At 39.5% G+C, this 26,036-nt stretch overlaps 1 protein-coding gene across 2 annotated transcripts; it reads right to left on the bottom strand.

Moving 5' to 3' along the window:
• Positions 1-764: 764 nt before the first annotated feature.
• On the bottom strand, positions 765-25,923 carry COQ10B (coenzyme Q10B). 2 transcript variants are annotated; one of them, XM_032354299.1, is made up of 5 exons: positions 25,668-25,920; positions 19,635-19,784; positions 8,403-8,595; positions 3,266-3,367; positions 765-1,819 (listed from the first exon to the last, which is right to left on the bottom strand). In XM_032354299.1, the coding sequence occupies exons 1-5, from the start codon at positions 25,787-25,789 to the stop codon at positions 1,652-1,654; spliced, it is 735 nt and encodes a 244-aa protein (XP_032210190.1). In that variant the 5' UTR covers positions 25,790-25,920; the 3' UTR covers positions 765-1,651. The 2 variants fall into 2 exon arrangements, with proteins under 2 accessions (XP_032210190.1, XP_032210191.1); XM_032354300.1 differs by lacking the exon at positions 19,635-19,784 and having other exon boundaries at positions 25,668-25,923.
• Positions 25,924-26,036: the final 113 nt, after the last annotated feature.

Here is a 26,036-nt window from a genome sequence, read left to right as displayed (position 1 = left end):
TCAGGTCATAATCTTGGGGTCTTGGGGTTGAGCCCCGCAGCAGGCTCCCCACTCAGCAGGCCATTGGCTTGTCCCTCTCCCCTGCCCCACTCATGCTCTTGTTCGCTCTAATAAATCAATAAAATCTTTAAAAAAAAAATAAAAGGTAATTATATACAAACTACAGACACTCTGAGGGGATACCTCATTTGTAAGCGGAAAGACACTGCTTTCCCCGTGTGAAGCCCGAGCGGGCTGTAGGAGTCCTTCACCACCGTATGACCAGCAAGTGGTACACAGCAGGCAGTCAAAACAGATTTATTGAAAAAATTGATGCAAACATGCTTTTATGTAGGGAGCTAATTACTGAGGTTCCTTGTTGATCTGAGGAAATAAACAGCACTCTGACTAGAAAGGTAATGCAAGAGCGTTGTTGGGTATGGAGTGAAAGGAAGATCAGTATTAATTAAAGGAAGACTGAATTTTGCCCAGATTTGTTTCATAAAATGCTACAGTGAGACTTTACTACGTCTAGTTAAAATACACATGGATAGGGACACCTGGGTGGCTCAGTGGGTTAAAGCCTCTGCCTTCGGCTCAGGTCATGATCTCAGGGTCCTGGGATCGAGCCCCGCATCGGGCTCTCTGCTCAGCGGGGAGCCTGCTTCCCCCTCTCTCTCTGCCTCCTTCTCTGCCTACTTGTGTTCTCTGTCTGTCAAATAAAGAAATAAAATCTTAAAAAAAAAAATACACAGGGATATAACATAGGATTTCAATAACCAAAATAACTGTACAAAAAATAAACAAATTAACTTTATTAAGTTACCACTTCAGTCCTTCGACATTGATTTGTTTACAAAAATATCAGTTTGAAATATATCATTGAAAGTGAGTACACACAATAAATAGAAAATAGGGATGCATGGTGCTGGAAACATATCAACCAACTTATTGTCATCTGTTGCCCACTATTATAGGCAAGATTTGACCAACAATCAGCATTATTGAAAGAGTAGTGAAAGTACCTGGGAGAGGGTTGCAAACTACAAGAGAAGTAGCTTAAAGCTCTGGACCACTCAACAAAAAAATATTCACTGTTTATCTGGGAGTTAATCTCACTATACATGGCACTGAATTACCTACCGCCCATAAGAACAATTTAAAAATAAGGAAAGTAGCCAAGGAACCTTCATTAACAGTATCTTTAAGTCAAAGTTTACTTTAAATATCTGATGATTATCCAAATATCCTAAGCTAAGAGGCATGTCCTATGACAATAAGTTATAAATAGTCTGAATTTAATAACTTAAAGGTGATATGGTTAATAGAATACATACTACGTGAGTATCTCAACTAACCTTCAAATAAGGTGATAATTAAAAGGTTTAAATTTACAGTTTCAATTTCTGGTAAGAGTGCTGTCCATATTCTAGCAATAGTGATGACATCCCATTATCGTAAACATGCTAATACACCCATTACTCTGAATTACACTTGATTGAATTCTATATACATGTGGTTCCATATTCCAAGTGCAAATTCTCAATGGTGCAGATTTATAATCAAAGCTGGGTTTAACAAATGCTTTCTGACTCCTGAAGGCAAATGGTAAAAGCACTTCCTAAAAGTGAATAAGCTAAAATTATAAGTAGGTGACCAGTTCTTTTTCCCTTTACGTGTGATGAACTTCATGAAGCATTAATTCCCGAGGTATACTTGTTTCGGGACCATACAGCTTACACGCTCTTCTTTCGAAGGCAGCTACCATCTGCTTTACGACTTCATCGAAAAACAGTGTGGCAAGCTGAGAGTGCAGAAGGGAGCGAAATTCAAAAGAAATCTGTAGGAAAAGGTTAATTATTTTAGGAAGATCTTTCTTTAACTCAGTCTCTACTTAGAGTACTGGTAAACACACTGTGAAATGGGCTGCTTAGCCAGTATCTAAGGCCGAGCTGGAGGGGTGTATCTAGATGAAATTTTTTAACCTCCCTCAGAAGATAGATGCTCAGTTTCCACAGTAAACCCAACTCCTGCTGGTGCCATAAGCTTAAGTAAACACAGCCTGAATGTCATTTCAAGACAAATAATCTGCTTTTATTATTAAGTTAAAGAAAACTGGAAAAAAGCTTTACTGAATGAACACCATATTATTCTGGCATCTTTTTTAATGTACCCCTTTTAGATCTATCCTATCTCTCAAAAAGAAATAAAGTAGGGAACTAATCCTGCTGATAGGTATTCTGGGAAAAGTAGCAGCATGAAGAGGAGATTGAGCCACAAAACAGATGGGGCAGGTGGTACAATCTGGAAGTGAACAATGACGTAAAACTTCATTTATAACTCCTCAAGATGTAAGTCAAGGCAGGTGGCTTGAGAAATAGTTTTTTAAGGACCAAATACCCACTAACTTTTTTTTTTTCCCACTAACTTTAAAAACTGCTTTAATTTTCATTTTTTTGGTAGTTTTTCATTTTGAAGTAATTTCAAATTTATAAAAAACGTTGGAAAAATAGTACAAAGATTTCTCATACACCCATCACCCAAATTTCCCTTTTTCAATGCCTTATATAACCACAATGCAATTAGTAAAGCCAGGAAATTAAGAGTTAATGCTACTAGGTAATAACACTAATGTCTAATCTACACAGGCCTTATTCAAATTTCCCCAACTGTTCCATTACTGTCCACTAATTTCTGAATGAAAACAACTCAAGAGCTTAGAACAGCAGCATATAGTAATTTAATCAAAATTATGACTATTCCTTGAAATGCAATGCCTGAGTTGCAAATACAGAAAATAACTCATGTATTATCTGTTCAAAGAAAAGCCACAAGTGGCTTTAAGTTTTCTATGGCTAAGGTGATGTGAACAAGGAAATACCATAGTCCCTAGATTTTAGAAACACATTTTCCCCCTTCTGCACTTTATTTCTGTATCATAAAGCAATATGTAGATTTTATTTGGTGTTAATAAGCTCTTAGTGAGGTCATAATATGTGTCTTATAACCTGTGAACCTATAAAAATGAGACAATAGAGAAGGAATGACCATTCAAGGTTTCAAGAAACAGAAAAAGAGAAAGATTCATTAGTATTCCTTCTTATAAAGTTAGTATAGAAAAAGGTATTCAATATTCAGAATTTGAGATTTTCTGAAAGCCATCTTTCAGTAATCACTATGCACGTGAGATTCATGACAGCAGGTGGATTCTAATCAATGGATTATTCCTTCTTTATCAACTTCACCTGATACTTGGAACAAACCAACGGCTGTAAGAGAGACTTACTGAAAAATCCAAGGTACAAGTTCTTGGGTAGCCAGGAAGACCTGGGCTAAAACGCCAAACAGTCTCCAAATGATTGAAAAGCCTCCCATCAGTACAGGATGCCTAGAATGAAATGGAAAAAAAAAAAAAAAAATGCAGTAAAATACCATTTAGACTGTCTAGAATCTAGAGTTGAGAATGATTTTTGTAATTTTTAATTTTTTCTAATAAAATCTTTTTTTATTTAAAGATTTTATTTATTTGACAGAGAGAGAGTAGGCAGAGAGGCAGGCGAATAGAGAGAGGAGGAAGCAGGCTCCCCGCCGAGCAGAGAGACCGATGCGGGGCTCAATCCCAGGATCATGAGATCCCTCAGATCATGACCTGAGCAGAAAACAAGTCAGTCGCTTAACCAACTGAGCCACTCAGGTGCCCTGAGGATGATTTCTTTCTAAAATATGTTTGTACGTCAGATCACAGGGGATAAAAAAACACCTCATTTTCAGTTTGGTACTAGGAAGTAATCTCTTGCCAATGTAAGTCATTTTCTTTCCTCCAGGGATCCCCAAGATTGTCACTGCTGTCACTCAGGGTACTCACAGTTTTCTCCTTCATCAGCAAAACAGGAAGTGATTTTTCTGGAAGTTTATTTCCGGCCCTGCCACTTATAAGTAATCCTGAACAATTTAATTCCCTGTACCGTATTTCCTTAAATCTATAAAATAAGAATAATATATATTTTATGCCATATAATATATATTTTTTGCCTAATATATATTTTATGCCTTATAACTATAAAATAGTTATAAGGTATCTGGCACAGATCCCAAGTAGGGTTCTAGAATTCTCCTTTCCTACCAAAGATTTTTCTCTTGGCTGTCACATTTAGTGACATTATTCTCTATTTCTTCTTCTTTTTTTTTTTTTAATTAAAAGATTTTATTTATTTATTTGACAGAGAGAAATTACAAGTACACTGAGAAGCAGGCAGAGAGAGAGAGAGAAGGAAGCAGGCTCCCTGCTGAGCAGAGAGCCCGATGCGGGACTCGATCCCAGGACCCTGAGATCATGACCTGAGCCAAAGGCAGCGGCTTAACCCACTGAGCCACCCAGGCGCCCATTATTCTCTATTTCTAAGGGCAACTGCGGTTCTAGTTTTCGTAAGTCTGGCCTTGGCCCGTGTCCCTGATCCATTCTAACCTCAATTCTCTTCAGGGTTCATGTTTGTTTTAGATGCGTATGTACACACTGAAACACAGTATTTAGAGATGTTATGTACAGTGGCATCTTGGGATTTCCCATTCTGTATCATTCAAAGCAGGCTGATTGAGAACCACTTAGAGCTGCCTCCTGCAGTGTGAAAAAATGGCAGCCAAAATCCCAGTCACTAGAAGACTGTCAGGACTGATTATGACTTTGAATGAAGTTCAGCTTCTTTACTTAGTATCCTAAGACACTATCTGGGCCTTAATACTAGTAGACAACTGATCTCAAGAATACGTATCACCTTCCCTCACCAGCAAACCATCTTTTAAATTCTTATTTCAATGACAACACCCAGGGCTCCTGGGTGCCTCTCAGTCCATTAACCCTCTGCCTTCTGCTCAGATCATGATTTCAGGGTCCTGGGATCAAGCTGCATGTCAGTCAGGCTGCTCCCTTCTCAGCAGGGGCTCTGCCTCTCGCTTTCCCTCTGCTCCCGCCCTTACTCTTGTGCCAGAGTGCTCTTTCAAATAAATAAAATCTTAAAAAACAAAACAAAAAAACAAAGTCAACACACCCATCCCCAATTAAGCCTTAAGTTTCCATCTCTTTTGGCATATCCCAGGGCCAATAAATAGTCAAGTCTCTCTACCCTTTTTTTTTCCTTTTTTTTTTAGAGAGAGAGAAAACACTCACATCCAGGGCCAGGTGAGGGATGGGGAGGCAGCACAGAAGGGGCAGAGAGAGAATCCAGGTGCCTCTATCCCTTTTTTCTTTGATAATGTATTCCTCTTACCAGTTTAGATGTCCCTCCCATGAGCTTACACACTACGGATCAGCAAAAAGGACTTGCACATATAACCTCTTTTCCCCCAGAGTGTACTTTTTCTTCCCCAGCTATTGGCTCCCTAAACACAGAATGCAGGATTAATTCTGATTATATCTGGATCTCTCCAAAGATAGTTTCAAGTAGAAGCCAAAGAGCTTAAAATATATTTACAGTTTATTCCTCACTGCCTCTTCATCAAAACTCTTTTGAGTCAATTATCAGATGAAAACACAGTAGAATCATTATAAAGAAAATCAACTGCATCCATATTAAAAAGCATTTACAGAGAAATGCTCTGTTTCCACATTTATAAAAGAAAATATTTTAATTGTTAAAATGGAAACCAATAAATGTTTTAAAATTTATTTAGACATGATAAAGTAATATTCATCAGAAAGCTAAGTAATAACTAAATTTAGTCACATTATGCTACGTCAGTGGCTTTTAAAGTGAAAGTTTTCTTCAAGGGTTCAGTTTTATATACAGTTCAATAATGACCATCTAATTTTTAAAAGCATCAACAATCTACTATAAAATCTTATTATTTCAGTTACTGAATTTTAAGGTAAATGTTCCACCCTTCTTTACAATCATATAAGAAGCTTATAGGAGGGGTGCCTAGGTGGCTCAGTTAGTTACACATTTGACTCTTGATTTCAGCCCAGGTCATGGTCTCAGGGTCATGAGACTGAGCTCTATAAAGGGCTCCACATTGAGAGTGGAGTCTGCTTAAGATTTTCTCAATCCCTCTCTCAAAAAAAAAAAAAAAAAAAAAAAGGGCAGCTTATAGGAAATTTAACAATGAGGGAGAAACAGTTATTGGGAATACTCACTATAATATCCCAAATTCCTCTGACTACTTTTTCACAAAATGTGGCAGTGCTGTATTCATACCAATAATCTAGCCCAAGAACCCACAAATTTTTCCTGGTATGTTTAGATATTGCTAACAGCCTCATTCCTAACAGAAGAGATACTGACTACAATAGGAGGTGTTATGATGACGACCTACAACTGGTTCTTCTGATGAACTGACCCACACCATACAAACTACAGCATGTAAAATGTTTAGCCTGTGACCCAGGCAGTAAGATTTCCTGAACCAATGCCTTTATTAAATCTGCTGAAAACCTTCAAGGGCTTCTGGCCACTGCAAATTCATGTACAGTAGAATTACTGATATGTCACAGGCATATTTGGGGCAATAAATAATTTGCAGAAAAAAAGTCACATGGCTTCTGCTGATCCCTTGGTTTTAATAATTTGTATTTTGTGCCACAGGCTTATATTAGGTATTAAAATCCAAAACATGAACCCAGGGACGACTGAAAGCTTAGTGTATGTAGTTGCGTGTTATTCTCAAATACATCTTCAAACAATAAATTAGCACATTAAGTGAAGAAGCTTATTTTAATGGAAAAATAGCTTTGGGATCTGACATACAGTACTGAGTTTGCATATGGTTCATAATTTCTCTAAGCCTCATAAAATTGAGATGGCAATGATCATTTCATAGATGTTATTATGAAGATTTTTTTTCTTTCTTTTTAAAGATTTACTTATTCATTGGAGAGGAAGAGAGAGAGAGAGAGCATTGCACACAGGGGCAAAGGGAGAGAGAGAGAGAAATTCTAAACAGACTGCGTGCTGAATGCGTAACCAAACGCAGGGTTTTTTTCCCCCCAAGATTTCTTTTAGTTAGATGCAGCATAATTCATGAAGACTTAAAGTTATAAGATACTAAGGTCAGGAAATAGAAAAACGTTTTAAGATTATAGAGATACTTACTGGTGTCAGAAAGACTGAGCCAGAGTCTTGGCTCTGCAACCTTGGGCAAGTTACCTAACTCCTCTAAGCCTTAATTTGCTCAACCATAAGATGGAGAACAATTAACATTTGAATCTCAAAGGGCTGTAGAGAAGAATAAGTTAATAATTCCCGTAAAGGGCGCCTGGGTGGCTCAGTGGGTTAAGCCGCTGCCTTCGGCTCAGGTCATGATCTCAGGGTCCTGGGATCGAGTCCCGCATCGGGCTCTCTGCTCAGCAGGGAGCCTGCTTCCCTCTCTCACTCTCTGCCTGCCTCTCTGCCTACTTGTGATCTCTGTCTGTCAAATAAATAAATAAAATCTTAGAAAAAAAAAAAAAAATTCCCGTAAAGCCCTACAAAGAGCTCTCTTACAATGCTAGCTATTGTAAGAGAGACAGCACAGTATATTAGTAAAGAACTCCAAAACTATGAGACAAACAGGTGGAACCATTCACAATGGCAAAGTCCCACTGGGGCATGGCCTTTTAAGTGGAGTTCAAGTTTGAGAGTAAGACAAGTGTGGACTCCAAGTCTTAGCTTCACTGGACAGTAGACTTTTCTCCGGTATGAGAGATACCACCTCCTTCAGTGCCTAACAAGGAGCTGACAAAGGCATTTAGCTCTGGCTAATTACCAAGAAATGATATCCCATGGGCATAAAATACAACTAAGCTCTAAGCCTTTGGTCAAAAAACTCTTAAGAATTCACAAGAATTCGATGGAATTCTGCCTTTCTGTGTGTTTAAGCCTGGGTATCTGTCTATTCACGTCCCGTCTTCTGACAAGGGTAAGATAATCAGTATAATGCATGTAACAGTACCTCCCACTTCAGTACCCACTGCATGGCAGGATGACCTCAACAATGTTTGTTATCCATATTTGTATCTTTTTTACCCTTCTTTATCCTCTCACTTTCCCTTAACTTAAAAAAAAAAAAAAAAAACTAGGGCAAAAATTAACTTTAACATTTTTCACTTGTGTGGTCCAATCTTTCCCAAGGGTCAGTAATCCTCAAAAGAAGAAAAAAAGAAAAAGCTTCTTATTTACATATTCTAGTCAAATTTCTGTTTGGAAAGAAAAATGCTAATATTGTATAATTAAGAGATTGTATCTCTTAATTGTATAGTTAATTAATTGTATAGTTAATTATATAGTTAATTATATAATTAATTGTATAGTTAAGAGACATAAGAAATCATTTGTTTTTTCACCCTCTTCTAATTAGTTTAGGGAAATACTTTTAAGCTATTATACTTTAACTCATTTAATATAATCAACATTTGGGAAATATTTAAAAACAGTGAAAACCAAAACCATTACCTTTACCAAATGTGGTTTCACCAAGGTTACTACTGATGTGTAGCGCTCCAACACAGGTGGAAACCCAATTTCTAATCGTGTTTTGCAATATCCGGTTCTCTTTGATATTACATCTGATTTTTTGCACCAAGGAACAAAATGCTTGTAATCCTCCATTCCTGATACCACATCGTACATTTCCTGCATAGAGTATCTTGAAAAAAAAAAAAAAAAGGAGATGTTAACTACACCTAGTTATAAGGCACATAAATACTTTAAACTGAATATAAATAAAACTTAGTGTGTACAAGGCAATAAATCATTTGGCAATCATGCTAAACCACATGATGAAATGAATACAAAAAAATAAAAGGGAGCTAAATATTTGTATAAAGCAGAGGTCATAATTTAGCATACATACCACAGGCTGAATCTGGCTAATAGATGTGTTTTTTGAAATTTTAATTAGTGGCCAGCATTTAAAAATTGAGAGTTTGGGAAAAAAAAATACAAAAAACAAAAAAAAAACAGGGTACCTCAGTGGCTCAGGTCATAACTTCAGGGTCCTGGGATAGAGTCCTGCTCGGGCCTCCTGCTCAGTCGGGAGCTGGCTTCACCCTTTGCCTCCCCACCCCTTCCCCGCTCATGTGCTCACTCTCTCTCTCAAATGAATAAATAAAAATCTTAAAAAAAAAACCTCAATTGAAAGCAACTTAAATACATATCAGCTGATGGACAGTAATAAGTGCTTAATATAATAAAAAGTATTAGTAAATTATGGTATATCCATACTGCAGAACTCTCTACCAGTTATTTATTTATCTATTTATTTATTTTTTTTTTAAAGGTTTTATTTATTTATTTGACAGAGAGAGATCACAAGTAGGCAGAGAGGCCGGCAGAGAGAGAGAGCAGGAAGCAGGCTCCCTGCTGAGCAGAGAGCCTGACGCGGGACTCTATCCCAGGACCCTGAGATCATGACCTGAGCCGAAGGCAGCGGCTTAACCCACTGAGCCACCCAGGCGCCCTCTACCAGTTATTTAAAAGAATTAAATCAAATATATACTTAAAGTTTCTTTGTTTGTTTATTTATTTTAGTAATCTCTACACCCAACATGGGGCTCAAACTCATGACCCTGAGATCAAGAGTTCTGTGCTTTTCTGACTTAGCCAGCCAAGCACCCCCCACTTTGTTTTTAAAGTTTTGTGTCTTTTTTAAAAGATCAAATATATACTTTAGAGCAAGGAGGTTTACAATATATTAGTGTATGAAAAAAAGCACTTTACAAAGCATGCAGGATATAGATAATTCTATTATCCATTTAGGAAAAATTATAAATAAATACTGTATTTCTCACTTTTAAACATTTGATATTTAGTTTTCCTGAAACTAATTGTTATATTAATAGAATATCTGTAATGAAATACAATGTGGGGCTCGATCCCAGGACCCCGAGACCATGACCTGAACTGAAGGCAGATGCTTAACAGAGCCACCCAAGCACCTCAACAATAAGTAGTTTTTAACTCAAGAAAAAGAAGTAGGAGTAAAGATAGCACATATACTTCCATACTGTTAGGTTTTTATACAAGCATGTAGTATTTTTGTGATTTATAAAAAAAGAAGCCATTTTAGAACACAAGGGAAACCTCTCATTCTTTTAATGAGCCAGCATAATGCCCTGACAACCTGAATATGACAACATAAAAAATAAAATCTGGGGGCGCCTGGGTGGCTCAGTGGTTTAAGCCTCTGCCTTCAGCTCAGGTCATGATCTCAGGGTCCTGGGATCGAGCCCCACATCGGGCTCTCTGCTCAGTGGGGAGCCTGCTTCCCCCTCTCTCTCTGCCTGCCTCTCTGCCTACTTGTGATCTCTCTCTGTCTATCAAATAAATAAATAAATAATCTTAAAAAAAATAAAATCTGCAGACTAAATATCAGCAAATAAAATCCAGCAATGCATTAAAAAAAATTAGCAATCAAATGCAACTCGTTTAAAGATTCATGGATGGCTTAAAACCAAGAATTATATTATACCAAAAGAATAAAAACTGTGTAATTCCCTCCATAAATGATCAAATGGCATTCCCATTAGAGTTAGAAATAAGATAAAGATGCTAGTTATTGTGGTTAGGTAATGTTGTTTTGGGGAGGAGTCCAAGATGGCAGAGGAGTAGGAGACCTTAGTTTTGTCTGGTTCCAGGAATTCAGCTAGATAGTTATAAAATCTTTCTGAACACCTGTAACTCAATTGGAGAGCTAAGAAAAGAATAGCTGCAACTCTACAAATAGAAAAATGACCACTTTCTGCAAGGTAGAACAACAAGATGGAAAAACTAACCTCAGAAAAGAGAAAAAGAGGCAGTACTGACTGCCAGGAACCTAATCAGTATGGACAGAAGTAAGATGTAGGAATGAGGGTTCAGAATAATGATTATAAAGATACTAGGTAGGCTTGAGAAAAAGCATAGAAGACACCAGAGAATTCCTTTCTGGAGAAATAAAAGAACTAAAATATAAAGTCACAATCAAAAAGGCTATTAACGGGATGTAATAAAAAATGGAGGCTCTAACTGCTAGGATAAATGAGGCAGAAGAGAGAATTAGGGACACAGAAGACTCAATGATGGAGAAAAAAGAAGCTGAGAAAACGAGAGATAAACAACTCCTGGAACATGAGGGGAGAATTCAAGAGATAAATGATATCATCAACCAAAACAATATTAGAATAATTGGGATCCCAGAAGAAGGTGGGGGCAGAAAGTATATTGGTATATTGGAGCAAATTAAAGTGGAGAACTTCCCTAATCTGGGGAAGGAAACAGGCATTCAGGTCCAGGGAGCACAGAGAACCCCCCTCAAAATCAATAAAAATAGGTCAACACCCTGACATATAATAATAATATTTACAAATCTCAGAGTCAAGGAGAATTCCTGAAAGCAGCTTGGGACCAGTGGTCAGTAACCTGCAAGGTAGAAACATTAGACTGGCAGCAGATCTATCCACGGAAACCATCAGGCCAGAAAGGACTGGCATGATATATTCAGGGTGCTAAGTGAGAAAAATATCCAGCCAAGAATACCTTATCCAGCTATGACGTCATTCAAAATAGAAGGAAAGAGCAAGTTTCCAGGACAAACAGAAACTAAAAGAACTTGTGATCACCAACAGGCCTGCAAGAAATATTAAAAGGGATACTTTGAGCAAAAAGAGACCCTAAAAGTAACACAGACCAGAAAAGAACAGAAACATATAGAAACAGTGACTTTACAGGTAACACAATGTCACTAAATTCATATCTTTCAATAGTTACTCTGAATGTAATTGGGCTAAATGTCCCAATCAAAAGACAAAAGGTATCAGAATGGATAAAAAGGCAAGACCCATCGATATGCTGTCTGCAAGAGACTTATTTTAGATCCAAAGTCACCTCCAGATTGAAAAAGAGGTGGAAAACCATTTATCATGCTAATGAACATCAAAAGAAAGCTGGGATGGCAATCTTTCTATCAGACAAACTTAGATTTTAAAACAAAGATGGTAGTAAGAGATAAGGAAGGACACTATGTCATAATTAAAGGGTCTCTCCAACAAGAAGATCGAACAATTGTTAATATTTATTTCCCTAAAATGGGAGGAGCCAATTATATAAGCCAATTAATAACAAAATTAAAGAAACACATCAATAATAATACAATAATAGTAGGGGACTTTAACACCCCCTCACTGCAATGCACAGAACATCTAAGCAGAAGATCAACAAGGAAACAAGGGTTTTGAATGACACACTGGACCAGAGGGACTTCACAGCTACATTCAGAGCATTTCCATCCAGAAGCAACAGAGTATACATTTTTCTCGACTGCACATGGAACATTCTCCAGAACAGATCACATACTAGGTCACAAATCAGGTCTCAACTAGTACCAAAAGACAAGGATCATTCCCTGCATATTTTTGGACTATAATACTTTGAAACTAGAACTTAATCACAAAGGAAATTTGCAAAGAACTCAAATACGTGGAGGCTAAAGAGCATCCTACTAAAGAATGAATGGTCAACCAGGAAATTAAAGAATTTAAAAAACTCATGGAAACAAATGAAAATAAAAACACAACTGTTGGGGCGCCTGGGTGGCTCAGTGGGTTAAAGCCTCTGCCTTCGGCTCAGGTCATGATCCCAGGATCCTGGGATCGAGCCCCACGTCGGGCTCTCTGCCCCACAGGGAGCCTGCTTCCTTCCCTATCTCTCTCTGCCTGCCTCTTTGCCTACTTGTGATTTCTCTCTCTCTGTCAAATAAATAAAATATTTAAAAAAAAAAAATCTAATAAAAAAAAAAAAAAAAAAAAACACAACTGTTTCCAATCTTTGGGATACAACAAAGGTGGTCGTAGGAGGGAAGTATATAACAATACAAGCCTTTCTCAAGAAACAAAAAAGGTCTCAAACACACAACCTAACTTTATACCCAAAAGAGCTGGAGAAAGAGCAGAAAATGAAGCCTAAACTCAGCAGTAGAAGAGAAATAATAAAGATCACAGCAAAAATCAATGACATAGAAACCAAAAGAACAATACAACAGAGAAAGAACCCAGATAAATAAAATCATGAATGAAAGAGGAGAGATCACAACCAACACTGAAGAAATTCAATTATAAGAACATATGCTGAGCAACTACATGCCAACAAATTAGGCAACCTAGAAGAAATGGATGCATTCCTAGAGACATATGAGCTACAAAAACTTAAACAGGAAGACATAGAAATCCTGAACAGACACATAACCAGCAAGGAAATTGAAGCAATAATCAAAAATCTCCTAAAAAACAAAAGCCCAGGGACAGATGGGTTCCCAGGGGAATTCTACCAAACACAAGGAAGAATTAATACCAGGGTGCCTGGGTGGCTCAATCAGTTAAGCATCTGCCTTTGCCTCAGGTCATGATCCCAGGACTGAGCCCCGCAATAGGCTCCTTGCTCAGCAACCTGCTTCTCCCTCTCCCTCTGCTTGCCACTCCTCCTGCTTATGCTTTCTCTCTTGTTACCTCTCTCTCCTTGTATCAAATAAATAAATAAAATCTTTTTAAAAATTACTATATACTTCTTTTTTTTTTTAATATTTTATTTGTTTGACAGCTAGAGAGAGAGAGCACAAGTAAGCAGAGTGGCAGGGAGAGGGGCAGAGAGAGAAGCAGGCTCTCTGCTGAGAGCCTGATGCGGGGCTCGATCCCAGGACCCTGGAATCATGACCCGAGCCAAAGGCAGCCGCTAAACCAACTGAGTCACCCGGGCGCCCCACTATATACTTCTAAAGCTGTTTCAAAAAATAGAAATGGAAGGAAAACTTTCCAACAATTTCTATGAAGTCAGTATGACCTAGATCCCAAAACCAGACAAAGACCCCATCAAAAAGGAGATTTACAGACCAATATCCCTGATGAACATGGATGCAAAAATCCTCACCAAGATACTTGTAATAGGATCCAACAGTACATTAAAAGGATGATTCAGGGGCGCCTGGGTGGCTCAGTGGGTTAAGCCGCTGCCTTCGGCTCAGGTCATGATCTCAGGGTCCTGGGATCGAGTCCCACATCGGGCTCTCTGCTCAGCAGGGAGCCTGCTTCCCTCTCTCTCTCTCTGCCTGCCTCTCTGTCTACTTGTGATCTCTCTCTGTCAAATAAATAAATAAAATCTTTAAAAAAAAAAAAAAAGGATGATTCACCACGACCAACTGGGGTTTATTCCTGGGCCATAAGGGTGGTTCAACCTCCTCCAAACCAGTCAATTTAATACACTACATTAATAAAAAAAAAAGGACAAGAACCAACTGCTCCTCTCAAAAGGTGTAGAAAAAGCATCTGACAAAGTATAGCATCCTTTCTTTTTTTTTTAGCATCTGTTCTTGATTACACTCTTAACTACACTTCTTGACTACACTCTTCACAGTGTAGGACTGGAGGGAGGGAATGTACCTTAATATCATAAGAGCCCACAGCAAATATCATTCTCAATGGGGAAAAACTGAGCACTTTTCCCTAAAGTCAGGAACACAAAAGGGATGTTTACTACCACCACTGTTGTTAAACATAGTACTACAAGCCCTAGTGTCAGCAATCAGATAACGAAAAGAAAAAAAGGGCATCCGAATCAGCAAAGAAGAAGCCAAACTCTCACTCTTCGTAGACGATATGATACTCTATGTGGAAAACCCAAAAGATTCCACCCCGGAATTGTTACAACTCATACTAGAGTTCAGCAAAGTGGCAGGATATAAAATCAATGCACAGAAATTCATTGCATTTCTATACACTAACAATGAGACAGAAGAAAGAGAAATTAAGGACTCAATAGCATTTAAAATTACACCCAAAACCGAAAGACACCTAGGAATAAACCTAATCAAAGAAGCAAAGGATCTGTACTCAGAAAACTATAGAACACTCATGAAAGAAATTGAGGAAGACACAAAGAAATGGAAAAATGTTCCATGCTCATGGATTGGAAGAACAAACATTGTTAAAATGTCTATGCTACCTAGAGCAATCTACACATTCAATGCAATCCCTATCAAAATACCATCAACTTTTTTCACAGAACTGGAACAAACAATCCTAAAAGTTGTGTGGAACCAGGAAAGACCCCCAAATAGCCAAAGGAATGTTGAAAAACAAAACAGAACAAAGCTGGTGGCATCACAATGCCAGACTTCAAGCTCTATTACAAACCTATAATCATCAAGACAGTATGGTACTGGCACAAGAACAGATACATAGATCAATGGACCAGAAGCCAGAAATGGACCCTCAACTCTACGGTCAACTAATCTTCCACAAAGCAGGAAAGAATGTCCAATGGAAAAAGGACAGTCTCTTCAACAAGTGGTGTTGGGAAAATTGGACAGCCACATGTAGAAGAATGAAACCGGACCATTTCCTTATACCACACACAAAAATAGACTCAAAATGGATGAAAGACCTCAATGTGAGACAGGGATCCATCAAAATCCTAGAGAACACAGGCAGCAACATCTGTGACTTCAGCCACAGCAACATCTTTCTAGACACATCTCCAAAGACAAGGGAAACGAAGGCGAAAATGAACTACTGGGACTTTCTCAAGATAAAAAGCTTTTGCACAGCAAAGGCAACAGTCAACAAAACCAAAAGGCAGAATGGAAGAAGATATCTGCAAATGACATAACAGATAAAGGGCAAGTATCCAAAATCTATAAAGAACTTATCAAACTCAGCACCCAAAGAACAAACAATCCAATCAAGAAATAAGCAAAAGACATGAACAGACATTTCTCCAAAGAAGATACCCAAATGGCCAACAGAAAAAAATACAAATCAAAACCACAATGAGATACCACCTCACACCAGTCAGAATGGCTAAAATTAACAATTCAGGAAACAACAGATGTTGGTAAGGATGCCGAGAAAGGGGAACCCCTTTATGCTGTTGGTGCAAAGGCAAGTGGGTATAGCCCTCCTGGAAAACAGTATGGAGGTTCCTCAAAAATTGAAAATAGAGTTACCCTATGACCCAGCAATTGCACTACAAAGTATTTATCTCAAAGATACAAATGTAGTGTTCTGAAGGGGCACCTGCACCCCAATGTTTATAGCACCAATGTCCACAATAGCCAAAGTGTGGAAAGAGCCCAGATATCCATTGTCTGATGAATGGATAAAGAAGATGTGCTATATATATACACAATGGAATACTACTCCTCCATCAAAATGAAATCTTGCCATTTGCAACATGGATGAAACTAGAGGGTACTATACTAAGTGAAATAAATCAACCAGAGAAAGAAGATTATCATATGATCTCACTCATATGTGGAATTTAAGAAACAACACCGAGAATCAGAGGAGAAAAGGTAAAAATAAAATAAGACAGAATCTGAGAGGGAGACAAACCGTAAGAGACTCTTAATTATAAGAAACAAACTGAGGGCTGCTGCGGGGGGGGGGGGGGGGGGGTGTAATTGGATGATAGACATTAAGGAGGGCACATGATGTATCTATACCTCTGAAACTAATAATACATTTTACATTAATTAAATTTAAATTTAAAAACTTAAGTAATTCAAGATGAAAACAAAACATTGTTCTCAAAGTATTCGTCAATGTAATCAAATCAGAACATGAAATATGAGACACGTGTGTAACAGTATTACGTGAAATGATCAGTCGGCAGGTTACAGGATTATCAATTCAGAAGAGAAGCAATTCAGAATTCAGTCAAGTAACCTGTTACAGAACTTTAAAAATTAATGCCTTTCCTATTAACAAGAACCTATTAGAAAATAGTCTATACTATAGAAATGCAAAACACCTACAATAAATTCAACACAAAAACTTCAGGGCCTCAACAGAAAACAAACAAACAGAAACCAACAGCCTATGGAACATGTAAAAGATGAGTGAATAAGGAGAGCCAGATTCATACTATTCTTATAAAGACTCACCACTGTTACAACAGTATTCAACTTAGAAATAACAGTATTTGAGACCACCACTGTGGCCTGAAAAAGACGGCTGGGGGTGTGATTCTGTCCCCTCTTCAACAGGTACAGGGTCACGATCTATCAGGCCACGCCCTACAACTACCCAGTGCCCGCAACCCCACAGGGCCCAAGCTTGGAGCGGCTGAAGAAACTGCGAGCACCTCTTATGGCAGGGAGGACACCTCCTCCCAGTGGCCAATAAAATGCGAAAAGGGAAAGAAAAAATATATGCAGTAATTTAAACAATCACAATCTAAATTACAAAAGGGATGCTTTGGAATAAGAGAGAATGAGTCTTTTTGTATGTTTAAATTAATCTTTATGATCATGAAATGAAGTCCACAGTAGAGGGGAGGGGGGAAAAAAAAGCCCTACCTCCTAAAACCTCTGAGGTTTTACTCACTTTGAGATAAATGCTAAAATAAATCCCATGAAGAAGTATGAAATCTTGCAGCCAGGAAGTTCATTGTAATTAATAATAAAATAATGAAATATTTAAAATTGTAATAAAAGCATCTAAGAAAGTAGTATAGCATAGTGGTCAAGGGGATGGGCTTGGTAGTCAGAAAGGACTATGCTCAAGTACCAACCCTAAAACTAAGCCACATGACCCTGGGTAGGTTGTTTTGCCTCTCAATTTTATTCTCTTCATCCATAACAGAAAAGTAACTCTATAGGGTTCTTTTGAGGGTTAAGTGAAATCGTTTTGGTATAGCGCACAAAGCTTAATAAGCATTTAATAAAGAGACACCTGGTTGGCTCTGTCGATTAAGCGTCGGACTTTGGCTCAGGTTATGATTTCAGGATCCTGGGATGGCGCCCCACGTTGGGCTCCTCACTCAGTGGGGAGTCTGCTTGTCCCTCTGCCCCTCCCTGCTTGTGCACATGCTCTCTCTTTCTCAAATAAACAAATAAAATCTTTAATTTAAAAAAAGAGCGCTTAATAAATAGTAACTAATATTATGTGTTTATGTCAAATATGGAAAAAAGGTAAGATGATCACTCGGTAAGACCAATTTGTAATAAAAAGAATTTCAGCGTGAGAAAGAATAAGGAAGTAAATAACAATAAGTAAATATGGTGGGAAAAAAATCTTAGGATTTATGCATGACACTTAATGTACATTATCTCCATGAGCTTTAGTTTCCCCATCTCTAAAATGGGAATAACAACACCTACCTTACATGGCTATTGTGAGAATTAAATGAAACTGTAACTATAAAGCACCCAGTAACACCTGTCAAATGACAGGCACACAGCATAAAAAAAGATATTGGTAGTGATTCAAAAGTAAAACAGACCAACGCATTATTTATCTTTTCATTCACAGATACCAGCTCTGGCAAAGATGTCTCCCTACCCAATTATTTAGGCTCTCTTTACATGGTGTTATTGCTGGGAAGAAGTTGCTCCCCCGCCCCAGAAGCTACTATTCCCAATTTCCCTCTTGCATTTAGATGGTATTATGTGACTAGTTCCTGCCAATAATCCCTTCCAGATGTTTATTTTTTTTTAAGATTTTATTTATTTAATATTTATCGTTGTGCAGGGGAAGAGAGAGTGCACAAGCAGGGGGAATGGCCAGAAGAGGAAGAAGGCTCCCTGCTGAGCAAGGAGCCCCATGTGGGACTCGATCCCAGCACGCTGGGATCATGACCTGAGCTAAAGGCAGACACTTAACTGACTGAGCCATCCAGGCATCCCTCAATGCGGTTTAGAATCAAGTCTATCTTTAAGAGACTCCAAGGACTAAGAAATTACAAAAGGCATAAGTTAGATGGAGCCTAGGTTCCTAAACTGCTGCCCATGGATGGGGAACACCCACTTAAACTTTACATAAGAAAGAAATAAACTTTGGGGTTTTACCTGTGTAGCTGCTAGTATTACCTTAACCAATACAGTGACTTAGCCAGTAATAAAGGTAATTTTAGTGACAAAAGCTGAGTCTGCTGAAGGTCCTTCACTACAGAAAAATCAGAACAGAAAAAGCAACCTAAAAAATTAATGAAATGCACTTGTACAAGAATTCATGTAATACTTAATGGCCTGTTGAGACCCCCTTGTAGAAATTCCCATATGAACAGATGCTGTATTTCTGGTTTAGCAGAACTGCAGTCTCTCTATTCTCTTCTCTATATAACTCCTAGATCAAGGGCCCAGCCTTGCCCACTGCACGGTTCGGCAAACAAAGTTTTATTAGCACAGAGTCACACATTTATTACATATTGTCTACAGTAATATGTCATCTGGGGTACAATTACAATGACAGAGTTGATTGGTTGCTATAGAAACAGTACGGTCCACAAAACCTAACATATTTACTACCAGGTCCTTTACAGAAAAAGTCTGACAACCTACGCCCCAAGTGGTAGGAGCCGCTTAGCACATCTATATATTACCTTCTATGCATGTCTATATGTGAGGGAGCTATATAAACATATTGGGCCCAACATACCACTAATGTTGCCACTATAAAAACAAACGGTATACAAAAATGTAGGTCTAAACAGTTCAATTACTTCCTTTACACACCAAGGTTTAAATCTATCCTATAAAGTTACCATATAATTATGTTTATTCAACAAATATTTATAAAAGAGCAAAAGCTATGGAAAGGCCCAACTAGAAAAACCAAAGCATATTCTGTACGAAGAAAATCCAGGAAAAAAAGTCACGATATTCTACAGAAAATTGTGAACATACTCTTTTACACAGAACTATTATTCTATACAAACCCTATAATTCTCCTCTCTGAATATTCTTTTCTTTTGTTTATTAATGGTGCAGCAATTTTGAAGAAGGTTCTTGCATAGATCTCCTTAGGCAAAATTGAGGTATGTAGCAGAAGAGTTCTGCTCATCAGTATGCCACAGGAAGCTGAATATCTAAAGAGACAAAAAGTACTTGATTAAGAGTAGCACTGAAAAAAAAAAAAAAAGTAGCACTGAAAATTAAAAGAAAACACAAATTAGACTGTAAAATACTATCATATGTTACCTTTTTTTTTTTTAAAGTAATCTCTACATCAAACATGGGCCTCAAACTCATGATCCCAAGATCAAGAATCACATGCTCCATCAACTCAGCCAGCCTGGCACCCCAGTAACTATCACACTTTAGAAGGCTTCACAACTTTAGAATATTCCTGAAAAATACACACACACACACACACACACACAAACACACACAGTTGCGCACACATGCATGCACAGAAACACACACAAAAAATAGTTTCTTGGGGTGCCTGGGTGGCTCAGTGGGTTAAGCCGCTGCCTTCGGCTCAGGTCATGATCTCAGAGTCCTGGGATCGAGTCCCACATCGGGCTCTCTGCTCAGCGGAGAGCCTGCTTCCCTCTCTCTCTCTCTGCCTGCCTCTCCATCTACTTGTGATTTCTCTCTGTCAAATAAATAAATAAAAAATCTTAAAAAAAAAAAAATAGTTTCTTAAGTGCCATAAAGAAAACTAAAAATAACAGCTTACAGTTAGGGTTAGAAGTTTCTGGCACAAATGGTATCTTTCCCAGAAAGTTGGCTTTCAGTCTATAGTCACAATATATTCTTCCCATACACTTGCTAGAATAGTCATCATTTCTTTTCTTTTCTTTCTTTTTTTTTTAAGTAAACTCTACCCGCAATGTGGGGCTCGAACTCATAACCCTGAGACCAAGAGTCACATGCTCTACTGACTGAGCCAGCCAGGGCCCCTCCATCATCTATTTTCTAACTCATCTATCCAGGTTGTCTTCCCAGCTGGATCCACAGAGGTTCCTTAATTCTTGATCTACTCGAGACTGGAGACTAGAGATCTAGTGGCCCTGTTAGAACTGTTGCTTTGTTCTTTCCCTTCCAATCTCCATTTCAATGCACATATGTAAAAACTCATGTCAAGGAAACTAAAGTATGACTTGTTTGGGGTACTTCTAAATATAGATGCCTGATATACTTTTTTCCACCCGAATATTTTTACCTTTCCCTACTAAGATTATTGCATAACTACTTTATACTACTATTCATGTATTAGTTCACATACTTATTGAGTTCTTGTTCTGTGCTACGCAGTAGGGATAAAATGGTAAAAATAAAAATTCATTCTATGAAGATTTAGTAGGACTTTGTAGGTGAGGATTCAAAAAAAGTGCTAAGAAAGAAATGGGGGTGGGGACATGTAATTGGGAGCTCCTTTAGGAGTGGGGTAGAAGTTTTCTAAGGTTATATTTCAGCTGCAACTTAATGGAAGAAGTTAGCCATGGAAAGAGAGAAATAGCTATGTATGTACATAAGAAGAGTGTGTGTGTGTGTGTGTGTGTGTGTGTGTGGAAGGAGGAGAAGTAGATGGGGGGCATTCCAGGTAGTAGGGAAAGAGCCTGGCAGTATCCAGAGACTAAAACTAACAGTGTAGCAGCACTATAGCAGGCCAGGAGAGTACCATGAGATAATGTTAGACAGACTAGAGCTGGATCATGCTAGGAATTATTAACCAGGATAAAGCAATTTGGAATTTATCCTTGGTGAGAAGCTGTTTAAGAATTCCAAGTAAAAGAGTGTTATTTCGGGGTGCTTGGGTGGCTCAGTGGGTTAAGCCTCTGCTTTCGGCTCCGGTCATGATCTCGGGGTCCTGGGATCAAGCCCCGCATCGGGCTCTCTGCTCAGCAGGGAGCCTGCTTCCCCCTCTCTCTGCCTGCCTCTCTGCCTACTTGTGATCTCTCTCTCTTTCTCTGTCAAATGAATGAACAAAATCTTTAAAAAAAAAAAAAAAAGAGTGTTATTTCATTAAATCAAATCTTCAAATTATTTTTTTTTAAAGATTTTATTTATTCATTTGATAGAGATCACAAGTAGGCAGAGAGGCGGGGGCGGGGAGGGGGTGGGAAGCAGGTTCCCTGCTGAGCAGAGAGCCCAATGCGGGGCTTGATCCCAGGACCCTGGGATCATGACCTGAGCCGAAGGCAGAGGCTTTAACCCACTGAGCCACCCAGGTGCCCCTTCAAATTATTTTTTTAAACGTTATTTTTTTTAAAAGATTTTATTTATTTATGAGGGAGAGACAGCGTGCATGCACACTGGAGGGGCAGAGGGAGAGGGAGAATCCTGAAGCGGACTCCCTGCTGAGGGCAGAGCCCAAAATGGGGCTTGACCCTAGGACCCTGAAATCATAACCTGAGCCAAAATCAAGAGTCGGCCGCTTAATCCACTGAGCTACCCAGGAGCCGCCAAATTATTATTTTTTTAAATATTTCCTTTTTTTTTTTTTTTAAGATTTTATTTATTTACTTGACAGACAGAGATCACAAGTAGGCAGAGAGGCAGAGAGAGAGGAGGAAGCAGGCTCCCTGCTGAGCAGAGAGCCCGATGTGGGGCTCGATCCCAGGACCCTGGGATCATGACCTGAGCCGAAAGCAGAGGCTTCAACCCACTGAGCCACCCAGGCGCCCCTCCTTTTTTTTTTTTTAGTTTTTTTAAACGGGTTGGGGGCTGGTAAGGAACTGCAGAGCTACCCCCCCCCACACACACACACACACTCCTGTCCCACTTACAGGCCACCACCCGCCAGCGATGCCCAGGTAGGGGCCAACCCTCCAGCTCCATCCACTTTCAGGACTAGTTGATTCAGCAGGTGAGCTGTTACACAGTCCTTAGTGGGCCCAAACTATTTTTTAAAAGGGTAAAGAACGGCCTGGTCAAAACTCCTTGTGTCATACATAAAATTTGCTTTATAAAATAGGATTTACATATAAATAAAATTTCTTTAAAGACATAGACACCCTACAATGTGGCCAGGGAGGAAGAGACAATGAAGTCAAACAAAGAATGGTTGAAGAAATGGGGAATATTCAGCCAGAAGATAGGGATGATCCCTGAGAGTATGGTTCCAAAATGTAAAACAAAAGTCCAATTGGATGGAAACAAATTTGGGCTCCAGAATACAAGAAAGAACTTTTGAACAATTAACACTCTTTATAAAAATTAGATGAGCTTGGGGCACCTGGGTGGCTCAGTGGGTTAAAGCCTCTGCTTTCGGCTCAGGTTGTGATCCTAGAGTCCTGGGATCGAGCCCTGCATCGGGCTCTCTGCTTGGCAGGGAGCCTGCTTCCTCCTCTCTCTCTGCCTGCCTCTCTGCCCACCTGTGATCTCTGTCTGTCAATAAATAAATAAATAAAATCTTTAAAAACAAATATTAGATGGGCTTATTCCAGAGGCAGTAAAATAGAGGTCAATGGAAATGGTTAAGCTAAACACTGCACAACTATTAATTAAGATGTAACGTAAAGGAATAAAACATATAGGGGCGCCTGGCTGGCTCAATGGGTTAAAGCCTCTGTTTTCAGCTCAGGTAGTGATTCCAGGGTCCTGGGATCGAGCCCCACATCAGGCTCTCTGCTTAGCAGGGAGCCTGCTTCCCTTCCTCTCTCTCTGCCTGCCTCTCTGCCTACTTGTGATCTCTGTCAGTCAAATAAATAAAATCTTTAAAAAGAAAAAAAGAATAAAACATATGAACTGTATGATGAACTTATTGGCCTCTTTTAAGATTTTAAGGTATTTATGTATCCAGCTCTAAATAACACTTCAAAAAAATGAACAATGGGGAAAATATAGTAAAACAAGACAGCTTTCAGAATTCTAGGTTTTCTAAAGGGATATCAGAGGAGGTATTTGGTTTTATAATGATGGTAACAGCATATTTTAAAGATATCTATGATATTCTTTTTTAGTCAAAAGAGGTTTTAGATAGATTCAACTCCTAGAGAGAATATAAGTGTTAGTGTTCCCAAAAATCTTTAAAAATATGGTTTGTTATGTGAATCTTATTTTAAAGGCAGAGATAATATTAAAATAAGCCCGTTGTGATTTTTCTTTAGAGTAAACCTATGGAGTTTGCTTAGCAGTCAGATTACACCAATAAAAATGAATGGCAGTCACTCTGCTAAATGAAGCAGAAGAGCGGAAATAAAAAAGTAGGCAGTTAATTCACCTCCCCCCTTTAAAAACTCACATAATTTAAGATCTCTGTTAGTTTTATTGATCACAAAAAGCAAATCTGGTGTACAAAATACCTAATCACATTTCCCTTGTAAGATATTCTTTAAGCGACTTTGTTAAAAGTTTTATCTATTTCCCTACTTTTCGTATACTTTGTCACCTATTATTGGAAGCCAATTATGAGACAGATATTGAGCACACTTAATAATTTTCTGATAAATCAATGTCAGAAAAGGCATTATTTATTTAAAAAAAATCTAAGACCACTGCTTCTGAAGAGGTGACACGGTTGACTATGAAGCTTACTTGTACATGGTTTTGAATTTTGTACCAAGTTTATGTAATACCATTGCCCCAACCTCCCCTTCTCCCTGTCCCCCAAAACCCCCAAAACAACCCTTACACAATCTGATTACAATTACAAAGGAAATATCTGTGTTTAGAGCAAGCTAATAGTTTTCCTGATGATTTCCCATATTATGGTTACAAGCCCTGGACAGCAAATCTATTTTCACACATTACCAAGAATGATGTCTTCAACTGCAGTGAGGAGCCATACAGTCATATGTATCGTTCAACTATGAAATAAAAACTGAATCAAATGATGGACAGCTTTTGTCACTCACCTTCCAATAATACTACATCTCAAATACTCTAACAAAGGCCAGAACGTATGTTAATGCTTTGGCCTAAAAATGAGCTCATAAACTCCTTCCCTCTTCATTATTATAAATATTTGTCTTGGAATCTAAGCCTTAATTTGATCATTAAAACAATCATATTTTTTCTTAGAAATAAGAGTTTTATTTGCAAGCCAACATTTTATAAGAGTCACACAAACAGATCTAAAGCAGGACAGGCTATGTTCTGCTTAGAACTAGTTTTTCAGATTGTTTCCTTCAGCAGGACTAAACGATATGCGATATTTTATTTCAATTTCAACCAGTATTTGTCTAAAAGGATTGAGAGTTGGCGGGGGTTTGGGGTACTTGAAAAATTCTTCACTAACTCTAAATTCCTGGAACTTAACATTTGTGCTTTCTCCCTTCATTCTGTACTGTTTACAACTTAATACATTTTAGACACTGTAATTTTCGAGCGCAATTTATTCCAAAGTCATTAGTAGAAAGAAACGAAGCGGTGGAAGTGGGGAATCGTTCCTGACTCCGCCTCCACCCACCAAAAAGGAACCAACCAGGAAAATCCAAGGCTGGTTCAAGGTTACAGGACGAGTTACAGTCGAGTGGAAAACAAAATCGAGGTCCCCTACTTCGGCTACGGTCCGTTTTGTAAGCACCGAAGGGCGGAGTCGAGGACCCCTACCCGCCGCTGGGAGAGGACTTCCGGCCAACTCGCCCGGGAGCAGGGGAGGGCTCGCCGCCGGGCCCCGAAGTCCGGCAGCCGGCCGCTCGCGAGCCGCGAAGTTGGAACTTCCGAGAGCGGCGACGGCAGGCCGTGGGGGGAGGAGCCCGGAAGAGTCCCAAGTCCCGCGACGGCTGCTTTATCCGCGGCCGGTCAGTCGCGCCGCCGCGGATTCACCACCTCTCGCGAGGGCAGCGAGTCCCCGACCCCGGCGCGGCGTCTGGAGCAGGCCCGCGAGCCTCCCGCCCGGAGTGACGAGCGCGAAGTCCGAGTCCCTCACATGCCGATCTCAGGACACTCTCTCCCCTTAGAGACGCCAAAATGCCTCCGGTCCGGGGCGCCGTCTCACCTCAAAATTCCTCGGTCCCCCCACTCAGCAAGCCCAGGCCGAAAGCTACCACCGTCGCAGCACCCCTGTTGTTTATTACCTGACGTTCCCTGCAGGCCCCTGCGCCGGAGCCGGGGTTTCGGCCGCTGCCGTCGACTTCGGACGGCATCCCGAAACCACCTTCCTCAGAGCCCTCTGACCGGTCCGAGCTGCCATGATCATCTCACTGAAGCCGGTCGCCACCTCCGGGACCAGGCCCAGGGCACCGCCCTCCCGCGGCGGGCCAAGCCGCCCGGCTCCCGGGCCTTCCCACCAATCGGCGGGCCCCGTGAGCCGCCAGACACGCCCCCTCTTCCCACCCTGAAAGCGCAAAGCTGACGCAAGCTCCCACTTCCTGTAAGGCCTACTGTAAACGCTGTCGTCATCCTCCTGGCCAATCAGAGGGAGCGCAGGGCCGCTCGGACACACC

The sequence above is a fragment of the Mustela erminea genome, chromosome 8, assembly GCF_009829155.1.
Source record: "Mustela erminea isolate mMusErm1 chromosome 8, mMusErm1.Pri, whole genome shotgun sequence".
Lineage (NCBI taxonomy): Eukaryota > Metazoa > Chordata > Mammalia > Carnivora > Mustelidae > Mustela > Mustela erminea.
Note: the sequence above shows the minus strand (reverse complement) of the source record. Positions and strands in the feature narration are given on the sequence as shown.

Excerpts from the sequence above, each read along its gene's own strand:
- COQ10B (XM_032354299.1), bottom strand. The coding sequence starts at position 25,789 with ATGATCATGGCAGCTCGGACCGGTCAGAGGGCTCTGAGGAAGGTGGTT. Across the intron at positions 8,596-19,634 it reads TCAGAGAGGAGAATTATAGG|ATACTCTATGCAGGAAATGT; the intron begins GTTTGTATAGAA and ends TTTTTTTTCAAG. Across the intron at positions 3,368-8,402 it reads TGAAACCACATTTGGTAAAG|GCATCCTGTACTGATGGGAG; the intron begins GTAATGGTTTTG and ends ATTTCATTCTAG.